This window comes from Sceloporus undulatus, chromosome 3 (assembly GCF_019175285.1).
Source record: "Sceloporus undulatus isolate JIND9_A2432 ecotype Alabama chromosome 3, SceUnd_v1.1, whole genome shotgun sequence".
Classification (NCBI taxonomy): Eukaryota; Metazoa; Chordata; class Lepidosauria; order Squamata; family Phrynosomatidae; genus Sceloporus; species Sceloporus undulatus.
This window is the reverse complement of record NC_056524.1, coordinates 84,951,158-84,974,164: the sequence shown is the minus strand read 5'-3', so window position 1 is coordinate 84,974,164 and position 23,007 is coordinate 84,951,158. Positions and strand designations below refer to the sequence as shown.

The 23,007-nt window shown below is 39.9% G+C and overlaps 1 protein-coding gene across 1 annotated transcript in view; it reads left to right on the top strand.

Moving 5' to 3' along the window:
* The window catches only part of PHEX (phosphate regulating endopeptidase homolog X-linked), a 150,742-nt gene that overhangs the window by 94,334 nt on the left and 33,401 nt on the right, over positions 1–23,007 (top strand). Inside the window, 2 exon segments of the mRNA XM_042461085.1 lie at positions 12,865–12,942; positions 20,682–20,785. Coding sequence (XP_042317019.1) covers positions 12,865–12,942; positions 20,682–20,785 — 182 coding nt within the window.

Sequence of the window (23,007 nt, the reverse complement as noted above, 5' to 3'; positions counted from 1 at the left end):
ACATCCCAGTTTCTGTCTCCTCCTTCCACTTTCTCTCTTTGTCCCCAGTTTGCTTTAATTGCTGCAAACGGTATTACATCCCAGTTTCTGTCTCCTCCTTCCACTTTCTCTCTTTGTCCCCAGTTTGCTTTAATTGCTGCAAACGGTATTCAAAGTGCAAAAGTAGTTTGCCCTCTGTTAACTCAGCATGGGGGAGAGGAGGCGAGGTGACAAAGTCTTACTCTTCCTAGTAGGCTTGGACAAAAGCTGCAGCCTTTCCTACTTTATATGTTCTTCTTCTTATTGACCACACTCTGATATTGCTTGGCCAGAAATGTCCCAGTTTTCATCTGTGAAATGTTGGATGGTATGGGATTATAGTCCAAAACATTTGGAAGGTCAAAGATTCCCCACAGTCCAAACAGGAAGAAATGGATTTGAGGAACTTGGAATGGATGGTGCTGTTGGTAAGTATGATGAGTGATTGGGACCAGTGCTTGAAAGCATTGTGCTTCTAGCTTTTGATGACACCAACTATCCCACCTTGGAGCACAGTGGTGGTCAGGGAGAAATCCAATTATTATTTGAGCAGTTTTGTGAAAGGAAAAAGAAATGAAATGAAACACCCATGGATACAACAGTAGCCAGATGATTTGTTTCCTGTTCTTTGGCTTGATCTGAAACTATTTGCCATAAGGCGTTTGGTTATCTTTTATCTTTTGGTGTTAGATGATTTGCTGCTGTCAGCTTCTCCCTTGTTACCTGGCTGCTGCCAGTGCTCAGTCAGTTGAAAAGGGATGTCAGTTCCATTAATAACCTGAGCACTGTGCAGATAGATTGTGGGAAACTGGTGAAGGGAAAGGAAATTGTATTTAACCCAGGGTTCCCAGCTGTCATTTTATTTCCAGACTCCAGCATAACTCTATAAGGCTAATACAATTGCATCAGATTGAAACACTTGTGGTCACTCTCACATTTGACATGGAAAAGAAGGTGGAATAGTTAGAACAACCCATGTATATGCATTCTAAAGTCTTTGTGGTCAGCAGAAATGCAGCATTACACAAAACAGTGCAGCAGTAATTCTAATACTGGGAGCTTCCTTCTTTGTCCACCTCCAATGATTGTGTGCCATATCTACACTTCAAATCTTGGTAACACTTGTTGTATTTCATGAAGTGGGTTATAGTCCACAAAGGTTTATGCCATTATACATTTATTAGTCTTTAAAGTGCCACAGGAATCTGTTGTTTTTACGGCAACAGATGAAACAATGTGATTGCTGGAATAGCGGTATAGAAATAAAATTTATTATTATTATTATTATTATTATTGTTATTATTATATGTTAAATGTGTAGCATTAATGCACCTGAAATTTTGCATGTTTTTAGCAGAAAGTAAGCACACATATCCCTGATATGGGTTAGGTCCACCATACAAAGGTAGGGGTAGTTTAAATCTTCCCACCAATCTGTCACCCCATCCTAGAACAAGGGCTAAAAAGATGTTTAGAATTTCAGTTCATATCAAGTAATTTGTCTATCTGTTTGCAGTTATAGGTCTGGTTGGTCAAACCATTACATCACTATGGCAGTGCCCTGTACGGCACCATAGTGACATCGCGAATGCGCCATTGGCGCACTGCGGGTTCTTTTTGCTGTGCGAGGAAGCCATGCGGTTTGTCCGCTGCAGCTTCCTCACGCAGCAAAACAAGGCGTGGGCAGAGTGCCCTTTTTGGGCTCTCTGTACCTGGCCATAGATATATAAAATATATATGATACATGCTCCCTCCCCCCTCTTTAATAAACAGCATTTCTGACAAATTTGTTCTACATCCCAAGTGACTGCAGTTGATCACTAATAATACATATTAACTAGAGTGATTAACAAAAATTTTTTGCTAGAGGTAACTCACATCCTATGTGGCTCCAGCTAACTGCAGATATACCGTCAGGCTTAATCACTATCCAAGATAGCTTTCTAAATGGCCAGTTTAGATCCAGATCACTTTTCTTTTTAAGAACTAAAGGAGCCAGAAGCCATAACATTTCGTTAATTCATTAAGTAATTGTTGTTTGTTAATCACTCTAAGAAATGTGTGTCTGTATGTGCAGCTGATTTAAAAACAAAAGAACTTCTGACAAGTTTGTACTGGATCCCAAAAGTATACAATAATACTAAACATATACATGTATATTAGAGTAATTGATTAAAAAGTAGAACTTAATAAATTAGTAAACAGTTTTGGCTTAGAACTTACTTTTGTATTCAGCAACTGAACTAGAGAGAAGCTGAAACTTTTTGCTAATTCTATCTGTTAATCGTGTGTGTGTGTGTGTGTATTCATTCCATATTCGGGAAGATTAAATGTTACATATTTTCCTGGACCTTTACGTGTAGGTACGAAACAACATGTCACTCACATCCTAGGCATTTAGCCTGGCATGTTGGCATGACTCTAATCAGCTAGTCTTTGGAAACTGCCATATTTAGCAGCTTCTTAACTTGTTGTGGGTCCATGAGACACATTTATAAAGATCATAGCAATTTGCAGAGCGCAGTTTGATGGCTTAACTGTGGATTCCTTTGTAAGTGTAGAATATAAAAAGATGAGTATTTGACATTTTTTAAAAAAAAACATTGAACAGTAAATTTCATGATAATATTTTGTAATGTAGATTCTTTTAGCTGTTTGAGAATATATTACTTATAATGAAGAACCACTGAGAATTAGAAGAATTTTTTAGCCTCCTCTTCACCTTTGACTTAGAGCATTTGCAAGGCACATGATTTTGCCACTTTTGTATTTTGTAGTACATGAGACAATAAAATACGTTTTTATTATTCTAGTTTCCACTGGGAATCTTAGCTCTAGATGAAAAGCTAAAACTGTGGTCTACATGTGCCAAACTACCTTCAGGAATCTGGGAGTTTTAATTCAAAAAATAACTTCTCTGAGCTGTTTCATCCCTCGCCCCCCTGCTCTGTTATTTTTTGTTCATCAGAATAGATGGATGGCTGGATAACCTAAATATAGACAATCTCTAAAATTTAGTAATAGCCATGTGATTCTTCTAATTACTAATCAATTTTCCAGGTCAGCAGCATCACATGCCCTGGGATTTCAGGGTCAAAACCTGAGACTGTAGGCTGCCTCCTTATAATAAGACAGAAATGGGTTTTTATTATGTTAAAGAGCCAATATAGGCGTGAAACTGATGGGCCAAATAGAGCAGCTTCCAGCTGCTTTGGGGGCATAGTGTTCAGATGACATATGCCCCAAAGCTGCTCCGAAGCTGTGCTGAGATGGCAGGGGCTGGACTTTTCAGGAGCAGATTAAATCCGCTCCTGCCAGTGGAACATTTTGGTCCACAGCAGCACGACGCTTTGGGAGTGGGCTGTCTGGTTGGCACAGTCCTGGCACAATTGGTGCCAGCAAGGACGTAGCCGGGGGGGGGGGGGTGGGGGGGGGGGGACCCCCCCCATCAGGCCCTGGGGGCGTTCAATCTCCTTCCTCCCCCCTCCCCTCCATTAAAACCACGGCGAGGGAACAGAGGAAAGACAAAACAAAAGTTCCCCTTTTCCCTCGGCTCCGTGGCTTTAATGGAGGGGGGAGGGAGGAGGAAGGAGGAAGGAGCTTGAACGCCAGTTGCAAGCTCAGAGAGAGAGAGAGAGAGAGAGGGAGGGAGGGAGGGAGGGAGGGAGTCCCTGTGACTTCTTTCGCTTTCGTTTCCTTCAGAGTCCGGCTTCCACTCCTCCTCCTCCTCCTCCTCCCCCTTCCTCCCTTGTGCTTTTGCAGAAGAAGGAAGAAGAAGGGAAGGAAGGGAAAAAAGGAAGGAAGAATAAGAGGGAGGGAGAACTGAAGAAAAGAAGGAAAAGAAAGGGAGGAAGAGGAAGGGGAGAAAGGAAGAAAGAAAACAGGAAGGAAGCTTCTAAAAGGAAATATAAAAGAAAGAAAAGGTGACTTCTAACTTTTAGCTGTTATATCCATGTACAATATAGTATAATAATAATAATAATAATAATAATAATAATAATAATAATAATAATATCCCTTACCCCAAATGCTGAGGATTAGATGTATTTTGGATTTTGGAGTTTTTCAGATTTTGGTATATTTATATACAGTATGTCTAATGGGATATTTTACTGGGAGATGGGATCCATGTATGTTTCATATGCATCTCATAGACATAGACTGAAGGTAATTTAATGCACAATATTTTTAAAATAATGTTGTGCTTCTGCATACTGAGCTTCAGCAAAACCCTGAGACCACTATGCCTTGTATAATTCAATAATTCAGTAATTGATCTAAACCTTCAGGATTTCCAAGTTTCCTTGAGTTGGGGGTCAGACCAGATGCTCTCAGGGTCAGTTTGGGGTTTTGGAAGTCCAGAGAAAGGAGACTCAGATTCTACTCTGGACATTTCTCCTGAGAATGGACTCATGTTTTCAAAAACAGTCATTTCTGGATTTTTGCAACAACAAAAAAGAGGAGGGTCTGTGATGCAAAAAGGCAAGAGGCTTCCTTCCAGCCTTGTTTTTTCTCTTTTTTTAAAAGACAAATAGTATAAAATACAGTTAGCTGGCCCTTTTTCAGCATGTCAATGGGGATGCTTTGATGGAGAGTTCCTGCATGGCAGAATGGGGTTGGACTGAATCAGGGCCCTTCTAGGGGTCTCTTCTAACTCTATGATTCCATGATTCTGTAGCACTCTGAGCCTACTGTGATTTTAATTGTTTTTAAATGTATAAAGGTATAAAGTCTTATAATGCAAGCCATGCACTGATGGACTATTGCACTATAATTTTTTATTGATTGATTTTATACCCTGCCTTTCTCCCAAAATAGGATTCTCTTAAAGGGGTTTGTTTAATATAAAAAGAAAGGAACATATAATGGCTTGGAATTAAAAATTATGATAGATAGATAGGTAGATAGATAGATAGATAGATAGGTCTTGGAATTAAAAGGTGTGTGTGTGTGTGTGTGTGTGTGTGTCTGTCTGTCTGTCTGTCTCAAAATTAAAAATCCCTCTTGGAAGTGGGAATGAAATGTGTGGATGCAGCCTGGGTTCGTAGCTCAGCTCAGATGTTGGAATACAGTGTCTCAAAGCATGAGCAGAGTGTCTCTGAGCATGAACAGAGTGGCTGCCGCTCATTGCTCGAGCAGCTGCACTTTGCTTGATCGAGCTGAATTTATCTGATGTAAACACATGTAAACGCGACACGTCTGGACGCTATGCGTCCAGTACGTAAAGATGGCGGCGCCCATGTAGAAGGGGCGCCGCCATCTTGTACGTATAGGATACGTACTAGGGTTAGGGGGGTGCGGAAGCACTGCCCCTTCCTAACCCTAGTACGTATCCTATACGTACTATATGGCGGTTTGTATCCCGCCAATGTAAAAACAATAAAAAAAGTGGCAGTCTACTCCCCTCACTCATCCAGAGCCATACAAAATGCCCTCCAAAACAAACCAGGCAAAAGTAACAAAACATCACCTCTTTTATGTTGAGAAATGGATGGAGTATCCTTAGGTCTCAGTGGTGTTCCACTGGAGGTGTGGCTTAGGAGTGAAAATTGGCTCCCAACTCACTCTACAGTGGTTTACCCAGGATGTGCATGGTAAATTGGTTGAAGATTTTCAGCTTCTTTCCTTTTCTTCCATGTTTGGAATCAACAGAATACCAGTAATATGTATGCTGCAGTTCTAGCAGATGGTATTCTGATAGCCTACTTTTCATGAAAAATGAGAACATAGATACATACATAAAGAGTAAATTCATTGTTGCAATTAAATGCTCAATTACATTGCTATGAAAGATTCCGGCTTTCAAATGAGATTTTATGCTAATTTTTTCCAGTGGCTTTCAATTTTTCTTAAAGAAGTTCAGATATAAAAATAGTCCTTAAAAATAAAGAAAGATAGATCATATGCATTCATTAGATTTTCAGTGTTTTTGTAGATTATTCCAGAAGTATTGTCACAGCAAAGTCAGATTTTCTTTGTAAAGTGATATATGTGCCACATCTTAATTGGTAATAATAAAATGTAATGTTGTATAGCAAGAGTTTAGATAAAGACCTATTTATTCTACTTTGAACATAACTAATTTATTGCTAGTATGATGATCCTTTACTGCAAAAGTATAGTTTCAAAGGAACATCAGATGAAATGGCCAGTTATTGATTAGGAGGGTTAAGAGCTAAACTCAGAGTAGGAATTTTCAATTCCTTTCTCACTGTGAGTAGGAATTCTCAATTTCTTTGGGCACAGAAACCCACTGGGTGACCTTGGGCAAGTCACTGACTCTCAGCCTCAGAGGATAGCAAAGGCAAACCTTGTCTGAACAAATCTTGCCAAAAGAACCTTGCTTTAGGATTGCCATAAACTAGAAATGATTTGAAGGCCCACAACAACAACAGACTAGTTTGTCAGTCTTTCTGGATATAGGGCTGAGGCAGTAGTACTGTGGATAAGATTTTTAGCTCTTTCCTCTCTGTACTGGGACCCACACTCCACCCATTCTAACTCTATAAGCAAAAAATGAGGGTTTTGTGAACTGTAATCTCCCAGATTATCCAGATTGCATGGCCAATAGTATTAACTTCTGTCCAGAGACAGAAACAGAGATAGAGGTAGGCCAGGGGACAAATACATAAATAAATAAATACCCTTTACATGATATTCAAAGCAACTATATGGGAGTGATAATTAATAAAACAAAAATCATTGGGAGATCCTAGTTGTACAGTCACCCTCCTCCTTCTCCACCAGCTGTTTTAGTGCTTTAACTACAAGGTGGAAAAAAGGGAATTAGGATCAGAGAAAATGTATCATGTTGTTCTGTAGGCAGCAGAAGAATAGCTGGGAAGGAATTGAAAACGTGGGATTGGTGAACAATTAAAAAAGAATGGCCACTCTTGACTTCTCCCTTTCCTTCTATTCTGCTTTCCATCCAACCCTGCTTCAGTGTGTCCCATGCTTTGAGGGGCTGGTGAGATTTGCAGCTATTAGTTTGGACCTAAAGAATAATAGTATATCTAAATTCCTGCCATCCTCCTCCTGTCTAGTCAGAAGTAGATCTCACTGAATCTCTTTGTAATCTGCATGTTTGTTGTTGCTCACATAGTGCATATCCATACTATAGTGACCATTTTGATATTTAAGTGGAATGTTTTCTCTCTCTTCCCTACTTTAGAGGAGACAAGAAGAGGGCAAAGGTTTAAACAAATGAATGTTTTGGTTCTAAACAAATAGCTCCAATTTTGTCACAATTTCTTGGCCTTGCCTTCCTTCTTGGCTTTCCCCCGCCACCTCTTGTTCTGCATTTCACCCACACTCTTCTTCAGAAGATCACACATTTTGAGGATACTTTATAAGTTTGAGATTGGATCTAACAGATACAGAAAGTTAAACTCACACCCTTCCATCCCTTCCTATTTATTTTTTTTAAAAAAGCAACTTGAAAGTAAGATCCAATGTATTAAATGAGAAAAACATATGCTCTGTCACTGATCTTTGCAGATCACGTTTCTTGGTATGGTGTGGCGAGGAAGAGAACATGCCTGTTCATAAAGGGAGGAGTAAAGGTGTATTAATCCAGGATTTGACTGTCTAAATTGGCCTAATGTCAACATGAATGATAAAGATGTTAAAAGATCCTAGATAGTTTCAGAATGCTAAACCCAGTTGTTAGTAGCCCAAATCCAACTATACTTGTCCCACCATATTCTCTAGGTTTAGGGGCACAAGACCCCCATGAATATGGAAAAACCAGAACTAACAAAAACATCATGTTTTTGCCTGAGAGGACACCTCTCTAGGAATCCCTAGGTCCTCCAGTGCAACTCTGTGGTCAATGTCCGACAGACACTGACCATAGAACTGCACTGGAAGAGCTACAAATGCCTAGTGGAGTGTTCTCTCTAGGAATCTCTAGGTCTTTCAGTGCAACATTTAGTTAAAGTTAACCATAGAGTTGCACTGGAGGACCTAGATATTTCTAGAGAGAGCATATTAATCAAACCCGTGAATAATCAAATCCACAAATATGGAGGGATGAGTGTATAGCAGACCAAAGGAAACATCCCTCATGTCTGCAGGACGTCCCATTTTAAAAAAGGGGCGTCTCTTCTAGACACCCCTGGGTCTAATACGGACTCTGTCCGTACAATATGGCGCCGGCCGTTCCACACGGCCGGCGCCATCTTTACGTATCGGACACATAGCATCCGAACGTGTCGCAGCGCCTATGACGTCACAAATGCGCCAGCGGCGCCTCGCAACGTCATAGAGGCGCCGCAAGAAGGAGATCCATTTTGGAGCTCCTTTTTTGTTCCGCGTGGTGTGGCTGCTATGGTTCCCGCACGGAGCAAGCGGCGGCGGCGGCAGACCGCCTCAAAGCGGCGGTCTATAACCCGCCAATGAAAATTGGTAGTTTGATACCTATATAAATTCCTTTGATTCACTGGATCTCTTCTGGCTGGAACTAATATTCAGATTTAGGTTTAAAGGTATTCTCCCAACTCAAACATCAGTTGCCTATCTTTTTCCCCGTTTACCCTATATACTCGACTATAAGTTGACCTCATGTATAGATTGAGGGCAGGTTTTGGGGACAAAATTGTGGATTTTTATATGACCCATGGATAAGTCAAGGGTAAAACCTAGGGGCATTTAACAAAGGAACTAAGTGATTAAGAAAAGGAAAATGATGCCAAAGATACAAAATTCCAGCAGGCATAATGGTTTGTGATTGCCTTAAAGGCTGGATGGATGAGAGAGTAGAAGGAGGTCAGTACTTCCAGAACACATTACACTCTTGAGTTTCATCAGGGAATGGTTCCTTTTTAAATAAGAGTTCAAGTATAGTCCATACACTGACTCGTGGATAAGTCGACTGAGGTTTTTTTTGGGTCAATGTTTTGACTCAAATTACTAGACTTATACATGAGTATATACAATATACATTTCTTTATGAATTACAGAGAAATGTAAATGGAATTCGTTTGTCTACATTTTTTGTGTGAACACAGGACACGTAAAGGTTGAAAATCCTACTGCTATACTCTCTAGTTCCATCTTTTCAACACTGATGTCCAAGCTATGTCTAGGGTTTCCAGCTTTACATGAAGATGCTAAGGATTGATCAACATATAATGATAAAGCCAGTAAAATCAACAGAATTTATTTTTATTATAAAATATGTGTTTTTAAAAAGTACCAGAGTATAAATAGCATTATGCGGTCTTGTTCTGTGTTGAAATGTGTACAGTGATGTCAGTGATTGATGTAATCGGACCTTGGCTGTGCTGGTGGTGGCAGCAACAATAACAGCAGCAGCAGAGGCAGCTCCCAGGGCACCTGTGGGCTGAGGAACCTTTAAAACGCCCACCCAGCCCTTCCCCAGAGATGGATGTAGTCGTAAATCCTCCACCATGTTTGACCTAGTGAATCCTCAGATTCTTTTTACTGAAGATGCAATCAAGTTGCAAAATGGAAGGCACCAGTTCACCAACTATTATAACTTCTGTTGTTCCTTGTATTTGCATAATAATAATAAAATGCTAGCAAGGTTATTTATGTGGATACAACACAAAGGCTGCTTCATTAAATAAATCAAATTACTATTTTTGAGTACATGCAAGACATTTGTGAGTTACTTTGCTTTTTTAAACAGCCAACACAGCTGAAATTTAAACAAGATCCTTCTTTCTTGATTTCTTGAGGTGAATATAAGAAGAAAGATCACCGATAAGCTTCAAATATGCCAGTGTAGTATTCATTATATGGCTTTGGTGAACTGTATCAAACAGCAGTAAGATTAAAAATTGTAAATATTTGCATATGTACTCTACAGTATGCAAATATTTACAAGGCTCTGCAACTATCATGGAAAACTAGGCTCACTGAAATCAATATGGCTTATTTTTGAGAAGCCAAAGTAACACAGGAAGCTGCCTTATACTGAGTCAGACCATTGGTCCATCTAACCCTATACTGGACTAGGATTCTGGCAGATGAAGTTCAAATCCCTGCTCAGCCCTGGAAACCCACCCAGTGTTGCGAATCTGGTGACTTTCACATGAAAATGGGGATTTTAAAGAGCTTTTGGTGTGATTTTGGTGTCTGGCTCTATTTCAGTGCAGATTTGGTGACTTTTGCACATTTCAGCTCCAGCCTCCTCTGGAGTCACACACTAACAGTTTTCAGCCAATCAGAGAGAGGACTGGAGAGTGGTCGCCACCCCTGCCCTCAGAAAAAGCTCTCTCTCTCTCTCAGCCCCTGACTCCCTCTGAGAGCCAGGCTACAGAGCAACCAATCCTGTTTGGAGTCACACTAACAGCCAATCAGAGAGAGGACAGTGGTCGCCCCCCGCCCTCAGGGAAAGCTAAACCAACTCTCCTGGCTTAGTGCTAGGGAATCCTGGGAATTGTAGTTTGTTGTGGCACCAGAGCGCTTTCTCATACTGAAGGCTCAGTGTCTCACAAAACTACAATTCCCAGGGTTCCCTAGCACTGAGCCAGGGCAGTTAAAGCAGTCTCAAACTGGATTATTTCTGCAGTGTGTCTTGGACCCAACTCAGGCTGCATCTTCACTCCAGAGACAATCTAGTTTCATACCCTTTTAACTGCCATGGCCCAGTGCTGTGAAATCCTGGGAATTGTAGTTTGTTGTCACACCAGAGTTTGCTGAGAGAAGAAAAGGTTAAATATCTCAGAAAACTAGAATTCCCAGGATTCCATAGCACTGAGCCATGGCAGTTAAAGGGGTGTCAAACTGGATTATTTCTGCAGTGCAGTTGCAGCCCAACACGTTTCTATTTGGCACAAAGCCTCCTGGACCCCCTTCATATCAAAATAAATATCTTAAAATAACTTCTTTGTTTGGTTTTAATGGTAATTTTGAGAGTTGAAATAAGTTACAATTATTTTTATTCAATTAGGATTACATTTGTTTGCAAAAGATCCGCCATATTAACATTATGGGAATTTTCTGGGAATTTTGACTGAATATTTGGTGTGATATGGGGGGAATCGGTGTGTTTTGGTCAAACGTGCGGGGAAATATCTTTGAGGCTTGTTGGCAACACTGCAAGTCACACTCTTTCAAGCCTAAGAGGAAGGCAATAGCAAAAGTGCAGTCCTTACAACACCCTAAATGCACTAAATCCCATCTTATTTGGGAAGGTAAGCAGCATCAGGCCTAGTTTCCTGGCTCAGAAAGAAGCTTGCCTGAATGTTGGTGGGCTATCACCAGCTACATTTGGATGTATTGGGCTAGATGGATCAATGGTCTGACTCAGTAAAAAATAGACAGCTTCCTATGTTTTTTTGACTTCTGAAAAGTAAGACCCTTTGAGTTCAGTGGGCCTCACTCCCACTTGAGTGTTTATGGGATTGCAACCAAAGTACAACTATTCTCTTCAGCTATGGTTTGCTTTGTTTTTTGTTTTCATCTGTGCACCATTTGTCTTTCATTGTTTTTCTGTCACTGAGGACATTTGCATGACAATGGGATCTTTCTTGCTTAAGAGTTCATCTGTTCCTGCTGTTAATTCCCCATCTGTATTCTTCACTTTGTCACATCTTAATTATCTGTGTTGCAATTAATTGTAATTTCACAGGTAGAAGATTTTAATTTCAGGTGGGAAAGAAAAACCTAGGGCCAAGAAGACTTAGCCCAAAATGTTTTGCTCCCAGAGGCAGAACAGCAAATGGTGCCCTCCAACAGTCAACGTGTATAGCATTTGTACCCAGCTGGTGAAGTTATTTTGCAACCAAGACAAAATACAAACATATTTTGTGTCCCTACTGCTACAAATCCACTATAATAATAAATCAGTTCATTAACAATGTTATGCCTTTCCTTAATGTGCAAACCTGTTGACTGAGGTGCTACCTCACTTTGCCTAATAGTAGGGTTGGAACTGGATCAAGACTGCAGCCACAGGCATTGTCCCCTTTGAATTTCCAGTGTCCATATGTACAATATACCTCTGTATGAATATTTCAAGTTTTGGTGGAAAAGTTAGATTGTAAGCATGCTAAGGGATCAGTGCCTGCTTCTACATTAGAGTGATGACTTATGCATTATTAAAAAGGGACAAAAGATGACATAGACTTCTATAAAATGTGCATGTGCTAAATTGTTTATAGAGCCACTGTGATATAGTGGTTTGAATGGTGGACTAGGGCTGCATCTGCAGTGCAGAAATAATGCAGTTGGAGACTGCTTTAATTGACATACTGTGGCTCAATGCTATGGAAATCTAGGATTTCTAATTTTGTAAGATATTTAGCTGCCTCTCTCTGAGATGGCCGTTGCCACAACAAACTATAAACCCCAGGATTCCATAGGATGTAGCCATGACAGTTAAAGCAGTGTCAAACTGCATTATTTCTGTGGTGCAGATGCAGCCTAGGACTCTGCTCAGCCATGGAAACACACTGGGTGACCTTGGGCAAGTCATGCTTCCTAAGAGGAAGGCAGTGGTACATATCATCTAAATAACTCTTGCCAAGAAAATCCCACGTACATTGTCAGGTCACTATAAGTCAGAAATGGCATGAAGGTTATATCTATTGGTGCAAATTTAAAAATAATTACTTGTTTTAAATAAAATATAATATCTCTCACCATATTTGAGACAAAAGTGGCTAGCCAAACTTGAAAAAAAAACACCTTTTTGATTCTGGGAGATTCTGGGTGTTGTAGTCTCTGTAGTCTCTCTTCACATACTCTGTAGTTGCCATGGTTGTGTAAAAAATATGAGTGAACCTCTGCAGAGGGCTCCTGTGATCCAAAAATAAGATCACTTCATGGTTTAAATGAATGTAATTGTCACCATAATGTTTTTGTTTCTTTCCAAAGGCAAAAGCTGTTTTGGCGAAAGTGGGTTACCCTGAATTTATAACAAATGATACCTATATTATGGAAGGCATAAAAACAGTAAGTGTTATTTGTATTATACTTATAGTTACTTGCAATTATGATTTCCACAAGCAGAACAAACAAAATAATTAAAATAGATCTATGTCCTGTAGAGGCTCAAAATGCAGGTTGTTTTAAAGGCTGAGTTGAAGGGAAAAGAAAAATAGTTTTGTAAAACCTCTAACACTATTAATCAGTTATATACTTCAGTTAGAGGCCTGCAACTGATGTTCTGCTTGGTGAATGTCTACACATGCTCTCCCAAATCATCAGTTCATGACTAAATTGTCTCCTTGCTCGCATACCTAGTTGTCTTTTTCTCTTGTCTATGGTGTTTATCAGACAAGCTCTTAAAGAGGTACTATTCCAGTGTGACTCCTCTAGCTGCCTCCTGTTGCATGCTGGGATTGGAGGGGTATTTAGAATTCTCAGGCAGAGAAGTTCAGCTCCTTAAAACTGCCAATCCCAGCATGCAACAGGAGGCTGCTAGAGGAGTCACACTGGAATAGTACCTCTTTAAGAGCATAGTGTGATAAACATCTATGTCTAGGTTCGTACTTTGGTGGTAACATTTTTTAGTAGTAGAATGTGTGAGTTCATCTCCCTCATTACTAGGGTTAGCAAAGTGTGGACCTCCAGATGTTATTGGATTGAAGTGTCCAGCTGATTCTCACTATTGGCAGTGCTGACTAAGGCTGATGAGAGTTGCACTCAACAACAGCTAGAGGGCTAAAGTTTGACCACCCTAATGAATTGTCCATCTTATTCACAGTGCATCTCAATGTGTAGAGTGGACAGCCTGCATTAACTTTCTATGTACATCTAGATATCTTGCCCTACCTTCCATTCTTCACAAGAAATTCCACCAGCTGGTCTTCCTCACAACATAACATAAAGGGGCACTTAAATTCTAGCAGAGGAAGGTGAAGAATGAGAGTAAGATGTTTCCACTTGCACTGTACAACTACTTCTATATTCAGCTCCTCTCTCTTATCTGTCTTCATCTATCTCTTTCACTTTCATCTTCTGGAACTATTACTTCCTCCTTTCCTGATACAAGTGCTCTAAATAGGAAGAGTTCACTACCATAAATGTGGTATAGTATGAGATTGTATGTGTACGTGCTTTCATGTGCCCTGTCAACTTCTGCCAATACTATGACTTCAATAAGGGTTTCTTAGGCAAGGAATGCTCAAGAGATGGTGTTTCAAGTTGTTTTCTCTGAAATATAGTCTACAGCACCTGATATTTGCTGTCAATCTCCCATCCAAAAACTAACCAGGGCTGACCATGTTTAGCTTCCAAGATCAGATGGCATCTGGTGCTTTTAGAATATTTAGGTATTTAGGGTATATAGGTAGTCTGCAGCATAATTAAAGGTATAGTAAATCTGGATGCGAAATGGACTTGAAAGGTGTTTGAGCTAGACTAATTGAAAACCACAATTCCAAATTATGTGTGTACCAAGCTATGTAATTTAATCACAATAATTTATTCAGTACTTCTCAGGCTATCTGATGTGGGTGGCCAGCAATTCCCCCCCCCCATAGGCCAGGGACAAGTACTATATTTATGCCATAGTTATAACTTTTTGTCTCTTTTCTGGAAACTTGCCATGTACTGGTAGCTGATGGTTCACAAACTGGCAACCATCAATTTGAGTAGCAATGATCTAAATAATGTTTTCCTCCTATTATTACAGGAGTATATTTCGTATTTAATGTTTATATTTATTTGACTTGTATTCTTTCGCTGTTGTAACCCACCCTGATTCTACGTGATTGGGCGGGCTATAAATAAATTATTATTATTATTATTATTATTATTATTATTATTATTATTATGTAGCTATTCAGTAGAGAAAATATTACTACTTGGAATAGCTTCTTATTTCCATGACCCCCCAGAAGCTGTATACAGTATATTACAGACTGAGTATCCCTTAACTAAAATGTGTGGGACTAGAAATGTTTGAAATTATAGGTGGGAGGGGAGGATTTGGAATATTTATGTATACATAATGAGATACCTTATTAATGGGATATATAACTTGAAGGTAATTTTATACAATTTTTAAAAATAATTTTGTTCATAAAACAAAGTTTCTGTACATTGAACAGTAAGAAAGCAAAGCTGTCACTATCTCAGCAACCCATGTAGATAATTATGGATTTTGGAGTACTTTGGAATTCTGGATAAGAGAGACCCAACCTGCACATGCCTCAAACAACAATTTACAAGTACAAGCTTCATAATTTCTGTGTCATCAATGTCAGCCGTGAGACTACGGATTCGTTCATATGAGGCAAATGTCTTGGAAAGTTGTAATAGTTGTTGCAGTTCTCAGCTTGTTAAAGTTTCCAAATCATATTTCTGCCATCCTGGACTTTTTCCTGGCAATTCTCAGCCTCAGCTTCCAACTTTATACCTACCCTTAAATGGGTTTTCTTTTAATTCTGAGATATACCAGAAAAACAACAAAATCCATCACTCCCCCCCTCTCTCTCTTACTTTTTTTAGCATTATGGTACATTAGTGAAGATGCACTTAAAAAACATTGGAGAAGATTGGCCTTCAAAATAATATCACAACATAAGCAAATCACACTTTAAAAAAACCTTTAGAAGAGGTCTAGTGCAAATCCACAAAATCTCTTAGGAATGGAATGGAATGAAGGTGGAGATGACAACTGTCAAAACCCAAGGAGCTGTATTATAAGAGCAGGAACTTCTCTATCCCATTCTGGAAAAGCCCTTTGTCTCTTTTGGCTTGGTATTGAATTGAGACTTAGTGGACATGTGTGTACACAGAGTATAGATGTTCCTAATGATTATTTGATATTAGCTTTCTAGATAACTAGGTAATTAGCCAGAATAATCAAATAATGATGTGAATAAGTGATAATCATGGCAATAATTATAATGATGATGACATAAAAATTACACTGCTTGTTTGATTGAGACTTGATTCAGAACTGAATTTTGGTCTCAAAAGAGTCATGATTTCAGGATATATTGCCCAAGACATGAATGGCTCACACACTGACACATCAGGTCCCACTGGAAATGTATGGATATTAACTTTCTAAGTGCTTCATTACTTCTCTAAAAATGTATGTATGCCTTTAGCGATAACACTTTCCCTTGTCCTACATATTACTTCTATTCTGCTTAATCTCCCACATTTATTTATATGAGTCTTTTGTTAAGCACCACAACTCCAGAGAATAAAGTATTTTTTAATTTAAATTGAGGATGATGAGTAAGTCCTTCAAGCCTAACATAATCCATACAGGGAAGCCTTCACTATGTCTATAGTTAATGCTTGTTTAGCAGTCAATACAATGTGTATCTTTAACACAAAACACAGATCACTGTCAACTGTGTCACTGGAGCAAATTAATGGCAGCTGCAATCCATTTTCTGAGTCATATTCTTCCTCCTAAATTACCAAATATTTCAGTGAAGTAGTCTGAAATACACCACACAGTGACTTCACTGAGGCCATAGTTCTGTCTGTGGCAGTTAAACCAGGCTGGAAAGTGATAATAAGTCACTCCTTTTATTGCTTTATGTTCACATCCTATCAAACCATTGTAGTGTGAAACTTCATAGTTACAGGTATTTAAAGCCAGACAAGACAACAGCCACAGCTAATCTTCTATAGGAAAGAAGTCTGCAGATGAGGAAGGTGAAAACAGGTGACTTAGACAACCTGGCTTCTTTCCAAGTTCAAACAGCCAAAAATTGAATCACATTGGATAAATTGGTTTAAAAAAAGGAATTAACACATGTGCATATTAAATGCATCCATCAATACTATTTCTGTTGGCTAAATTATGCAATATTAAGAAAACGCTATGAAATTCATGGGGCCACTGCAGGCAACTTGATGGTGCGTGCACACACACACACAGTACTAAACTTAGAAATTCAGTATTAGTTCTACACATATTAAACCAACTGAAATGAGTATGTCTTCAATTATACGAACTAACAAGCCCAATTAATTTCAGTAGGTCTATTCTAAGTAAGATTAATATTTGATTTTTTCCCACTGTATTTTAAAAGTTTCATTAGTTCCAAATATGTGGTGGTTATGTAACTGTAATTTTGTGATAAAATAAGTGAGGTGTATCAAATGAATAGCTGCCCTGGGACAGTGTGGAAATGTGACCCTTGGGTATCATATTGCTCCCCAAGCTGTTTTAGTGACATTTGACCGCTCAAGTCTCTCTGAGCTTTCCTTTTTTTCTGGCACAAAAATGGTAAAAGTGAACGTTTAATCCAACCTACTTGGTGGCTGCAGAGCATAGCATGATCCCTGGGGCCACAGGGATTAGGAGGGAAGGAGCAAACTAACAAAATATATAGACACCCCCCTCCCCGAGCAGCATTGCCATTTGTCCTGGAAAACCTGGAAAATCCCAGATTGAAGGAACTAAAAATTGTCCTGGCCGGCTGGGGACGTTAAACCAGTAAAATTCCAGATTTCTCCTTCATTGCAAGCCAATGGGTAGGTTAAAATGTGGCAGTGACAATAAAGCAGGAAACTGGCAGCACTGGCAGAAGCTTCATCCTGCCCCGTAGACTCCAGTTGCTGCTGCACAGGGGTAGCAGTGCTACCTTATCCTTCCATTCTCTCCTCCTTCCCTCAAAACATAGGAAAAGAAAGAAGGCAAGTATAGATGTTTTTGCAATATGTAATGATTGTGTCTGGGGCTTGAGCCTAGGGCTAGCCAACACAGTAGAGCTTCACTTCCAAACAGTCTCTCTAGGGCTATTTGGAAGCCTCCCTGTGGAGGGAGAAAGAAGAAGAAAAGAGCTCTTAGCATGGTACTGGTACTGAGGTTGAAAAATGGTAGAAAAAGAGCAGTGATTAATGTGTTGAATAAGCATAATCATAATGCAAATTAATAATATGCATAATTATAATAATTAGCATAATATACAAGTTATATGTCCACATATAAGGGACTGGTATATGGCAGTCTTACCCCAGAGTCTATATAAGTTGCAGAAACAAATAAATTAATCCTTAGAAATTGTAGACAGGTGGTGCTATACAATCTGGTCTGGAGATTTACCCACAGCCCATCCTTCTTGTCTGGAGCTAAGCCTCTCAAAACTGGAGAATTTGCACCTTTGCTTCTTACCTGGAGATGACCCATGAAAACTGGACTCTCAGAGCCAGGCCTTGAGATTTGGCAACCCCATTTCTGATGAATGATTTGCGAACTGTGCAATCTCATATGTGTTTTCTCAGTTCAACAGCATTTCGGTATGATTTACTCCAAAGTAAACATGCATGGAATTGCATTTTTAACTTGTTTAATCCATACGTGTACTATAGATTTCATCAGAAATACTCTGCACTGGTACCATTTATTTTTAGAGAAATTGAGAGAATGGGCATGCAGAGCGAGGATGGAGCAAATAGAAGCTGGCAAACAAACTGGAGGATAGTTTCAAGTACACTACAGTTGACCTTCCACATTTATGGCTTTGACTTTTGCAGATTTGATTATTCACATATTTGATTAATATGTTATCTCTAGGACTCTCTGGGTCGTCTTGGGTGACTCTGTTGTCAACTTCTGTCAAAAGTCATGCTGGGGAACCTAGAGATTCTTAGAGAGAATACTTTTCTAGACATTTGTAGGTCCTCCAGTACAATTTCAAGGTCAACCTCTGCCAGATCTTGATCATAGAATTGCCCTGGATGACTTAGAGTTTCCTAGAGATGTGTTCTCTCAGGTAAAATAAAATAGTGTTTTCTTTTATTTGTGGTTTTTCCACTTTTATGAGGGTCCTGTGCTCCTGACCCCAGTGAATGTGCAGAGTCCACTGCCCTTTGGGGCGGCGGTGGGGGGGGAATGAGATTGAGTTCTCAAGTATGCATTTAAGTGCTTAAATAAAATTGATTTTCTGTTGATTGAAGCCTTCTTAATATTTAGCATTTTTTGACCAACATTTGTGTTTCCCATGTTTCCTTTAAAGCAACAGAAATGCAGTTTTAAAACCCCTGCGTTGTAAAATATAAGAGAAGAGAGGTGGGTAGTTTTGCAAGTTTTAACTCAACAGCTTACAGTCTTTTAAAATTAAAATTTTTGGCACATTTTAACTCAATTTCTGAGATATAAGAAACGTAGGTGGCATTTTCAGAATATTCCAAATATAAACACAATGGCGGGTTACAAACCGCCAAAAAATACGTATTGAATACGTATTAGGGTTAGGAAGAGGCGGTGCTTCCGCACCCCCCTAACCCTAATACGTAGTCAATGCGTACAAGATGGCGGCGCCCTTTCTACATGGGCGCCGCCATCTTTGCGTATCGGACGCACAGCGTCCAGACGCGTCGCGCCGCTGCTGACGTAGCGAGCGCGCCCCTGGCGCCTCGCTACGTCGCAAACGCGACGCAAAAAGAAGCTCCATTTTGGAGCTTCTTTTTTCGGTCCGCGCGGGAGTCGGGCCGTCTGAAGGCTCCGGCTCCCCCGCGGACCTTCTGGCGGCGGCGCCAGACCGCTGCAAAGCGGCGGTCTGTACCCCGCCAATGTGTGTCTTTGTTTCTAGGTGTGTGTCATTTGCTTTAATTTTAATATAAATTTATTTGAACCAATGTTCCACATTTTGGAGACTATGCAAAGTTTCAGGTTCTTTCCAAACAGGCCACTTGCAGCAATTAGATGTTAACATCTTTAGCAGCATGCTCTGAGCCTTAAAGTGTGACCCAGCATTATATCCAATTGCTAGTTCTCTGAGCCACCAACCCTGCCAGCACCAACCCTGCCAGCAGTTATATTTTTCTGACTGTCTCCTCAGTGTAATAAAATATTTATTAGCCCTTGAAGGATATAATTAAAAAAAATTAAAAATCCCATAGCTGCTTTGAGTATCAAAACTCTGGAGGGAGATCAATTTTATATCTTCTGGGGGCTTTAGCTTGTAAACCTTTCATGTTTAAATGTATACTTTGGCTTATTTTACCCTTGTCAGGATTATTAACTCTTTGCTCATGTAGGGCCCAAGGCTGGGATTTTAAAATTCAGCTGCCCTCACATACCTTATTTTTATATTGCCCAGTTTATGTGGATCATAAACAGCAACTAAAATGTTTGTACTATCTGAGATATCTAGATCCTGGGAGCATCTATAAAATAACTATTTAAAAAAGTTTTGTAATGAACCAGGTATTAGCCAAAACCATCTTGTTGACTGGAATTTCCAAGTAAAATGAATACATTTTTACATTATCCCACCTTCTAAGATCCCAATATTTGCCAGTTTTATGATGTGTAAAGCACAATTCTGTGAATTTGTGTTTTTATTTTGTTTTTAGAATTAAGTCCCACTAGGTAGTGAGCATAAGACTCTAGCCTTACAGTCATGCATATAAGCAGAAAATTCTTTTCATCATGAAACAAAACCAACAACATTTCTTGATTAAATAGAAATTATGTAGGCAGAGAAATTCCATGTAGTTTAATGGAAACATTTCACTTTTTCAAAATTTATGAAATGAAATACCATAATCTACAAGTTAATAGCAACCTCGTGGGGAACTGCATATTAGCATTCATAGTGGGAAAATATTTCAGGAATTAGCTTTGTAGTATAAATAATTATTTTTGAAAATAAAAAAGGGTTTGATTCAGGATGTCTTGCTTTATAAGCATGAAAGCTATTCTTCTTTGATCTTTCCCCTTGAAGCTGTTGGTTAGAATTGCATAACCTTATAGTCTATTCCATTCCCAGATGAAGTTTTCAGAAACGGATTATTTCGGCAATGTACTTCAGACCCGTAAACATGCAGCACAGTCTGATTTCTACTGGCTGAGAAAAGAAGTTCCAAAGACAGAGTGAGTAATGAAGAAATGTATTAGTGGACATTTGACCTTCTGCTTCATCCTCTAATTAGTATGTTGCTAGCATAAGCACCCCTAACTACACTCGACTTCTCAACCCCCATTGATTTCAATGGAAGAGTTACACATGTGCTTAAATCTTGTGCGTTGGAATCAATGAGACTTAAAAATGTTTCACTTTGGCTGGTGCAGAGCTTAATGCATTTTTAAAAGAAGCTATAATTGAATTGTAATTGAATTGGATTTCTGCTGGCAACTATGTCAGTTTGGAATGGTACAGCTGGAGATTTTGTGCTTTTTATTTTCCATAAAAAGAAGCCAAGCCATTAAAAGGCAAAGTTACCATTGCTCCCTTAGTTACTTACTTTCCACAAGAGTGAAATATGAACAGATAATTGACTTGGATTAGCTAGTTTTCCAAATTTAACAAAAATGATACTTCAATAGAATTTAAATCTGCTCCATATAAAAATATGAGCTGAAAGTACATTGGATGGTATTTGGTGAGTTCTTCCCACTAATGCAAAGTTTCTACTGCTAGTTGAAACCCAATTTGGGTCAGTTTACAGGCTTGAAATACAGTGCTTTGTGCTAGTGTTCTTCTGTCGGTTTGACAATCTACTGTATCCTCTCATTCACAACTTATTAAGACCTACTTTGGCTAACCATTGCTAGTTGTTCTGCTAGTACATACCTTCTAACATTTCACATGAAAACTGAAACATATATGGAATAATAACAGGCTGATTTTTATGTTCACACTGACATAGTGTGCATCTACATATCTTCCAACACTTCACATAGGAAAACTGGGACGCATATGGCAACATCAGTCTGTGACTAAGATGGCAAAAGTTATTAGTGAAGAGGAACAGACAAGCTAAGAAAAGCTGTACAATTTGCTTTTGCTGGAGACTACTGGGAAGGGCATGATTCCTTCCCCTCCTACCCATCCTCTCCTCCCTGTTCAGTAACTCTGACTTTTGAACTCAGTTTGCAGCAGCTGAAGTAAACTGAGGACAAAGGGGGAAGTGAGGAGGAGAATGAAAGAAAACAACTGGCACATTCTAAAAGCAGTGAAAAAGTGGTCAACAGAAGATTAATCATGATTGTCACTGCCAAACTGAGACAGTTGGAGGGTATGTTAATACTGATTTGAAATGGCCACCCACCTCATATTTTGACTAATCTCTGTATTTGTACTATAGAATGGAGAAAGCAGAAATTTCTATGTTTGTGGATGAGCAGTTGGACCTGCATCCACTGTTGCTGTTACCCCAAAACATCTTGTTACTAACAGCTGTGCTCAGGTCTCAAAAAGTCAGGGCTGTGGCTTTCATCAATGATGTGGCTTTCCTCTTTTCCTACTGTCTTTCACCTTATCAAGCATTATTGTATTTTCTAGTGACTCGTGTCATGACATGGCCAAAGTATAGCATGGCCAAAGAGCTCAGCCTTGATTTGTCCCGGACCCATTCATATGATATCTTATAAAATGGCATCTGTAGAACTCTCCTCCAGCCCCACATTTCAGTTGAGTTTATTGCTTTTCACACAGCTTTCTTCACTGTCCAGTTACACAACCTTCCACAGAAATCAAAAATATGATCCTGAGTTTGGTAATCAATTTTAGTTCCTTTCAGGTCCTAATCTTATGATGTCCTAAATATAGGACCTTATCACATGGGGTTAAAAGAGCAGCTTACCTTTCTCAAATTCAGTGCTAATTTGGGAAGCAGCAAGTTCCTATTACACAGAGGCCTCCAGGCTGCACCCGGCTCTTTCGCGGTGGCAGCTGCGAGGAGGATGAAGCTTGGCCTTGTCCTCCCCGCCGCCGCCGTACAAGGGCCGGCTGCAGCCTGGAGGCCTCTTGGCCTCCAAGCTGCCCCTGGCCCTTGAACCACAGTGGCGGCGAGGAGGATGAAGCTAAGCCCCATCCTCCCCACCACCGTGGAAGAAGGGCTGGGGGCAGCCTGGAAGCCTCTGGGCCTCCAAGCTGCCCCCGGCCCTTGAACCACGGCGGCGGTGAGGAGGACGAAGCTAGGCCCCGTCCTCCCTGCTGCCGCGGAAGAAGGGCTGGGGGCAGCCTGGAAGCCTCTGGGCTTCCAAGCTGCCCCCGGCCCTTAAACTGCGGTGGCAGCAAGGAGGACGAGCCCTGGCTCCTCTCCACCGCTGCAGAAGAAGGGCCGGGGGCAGCCTGGAGGCCTCTGGGCCTC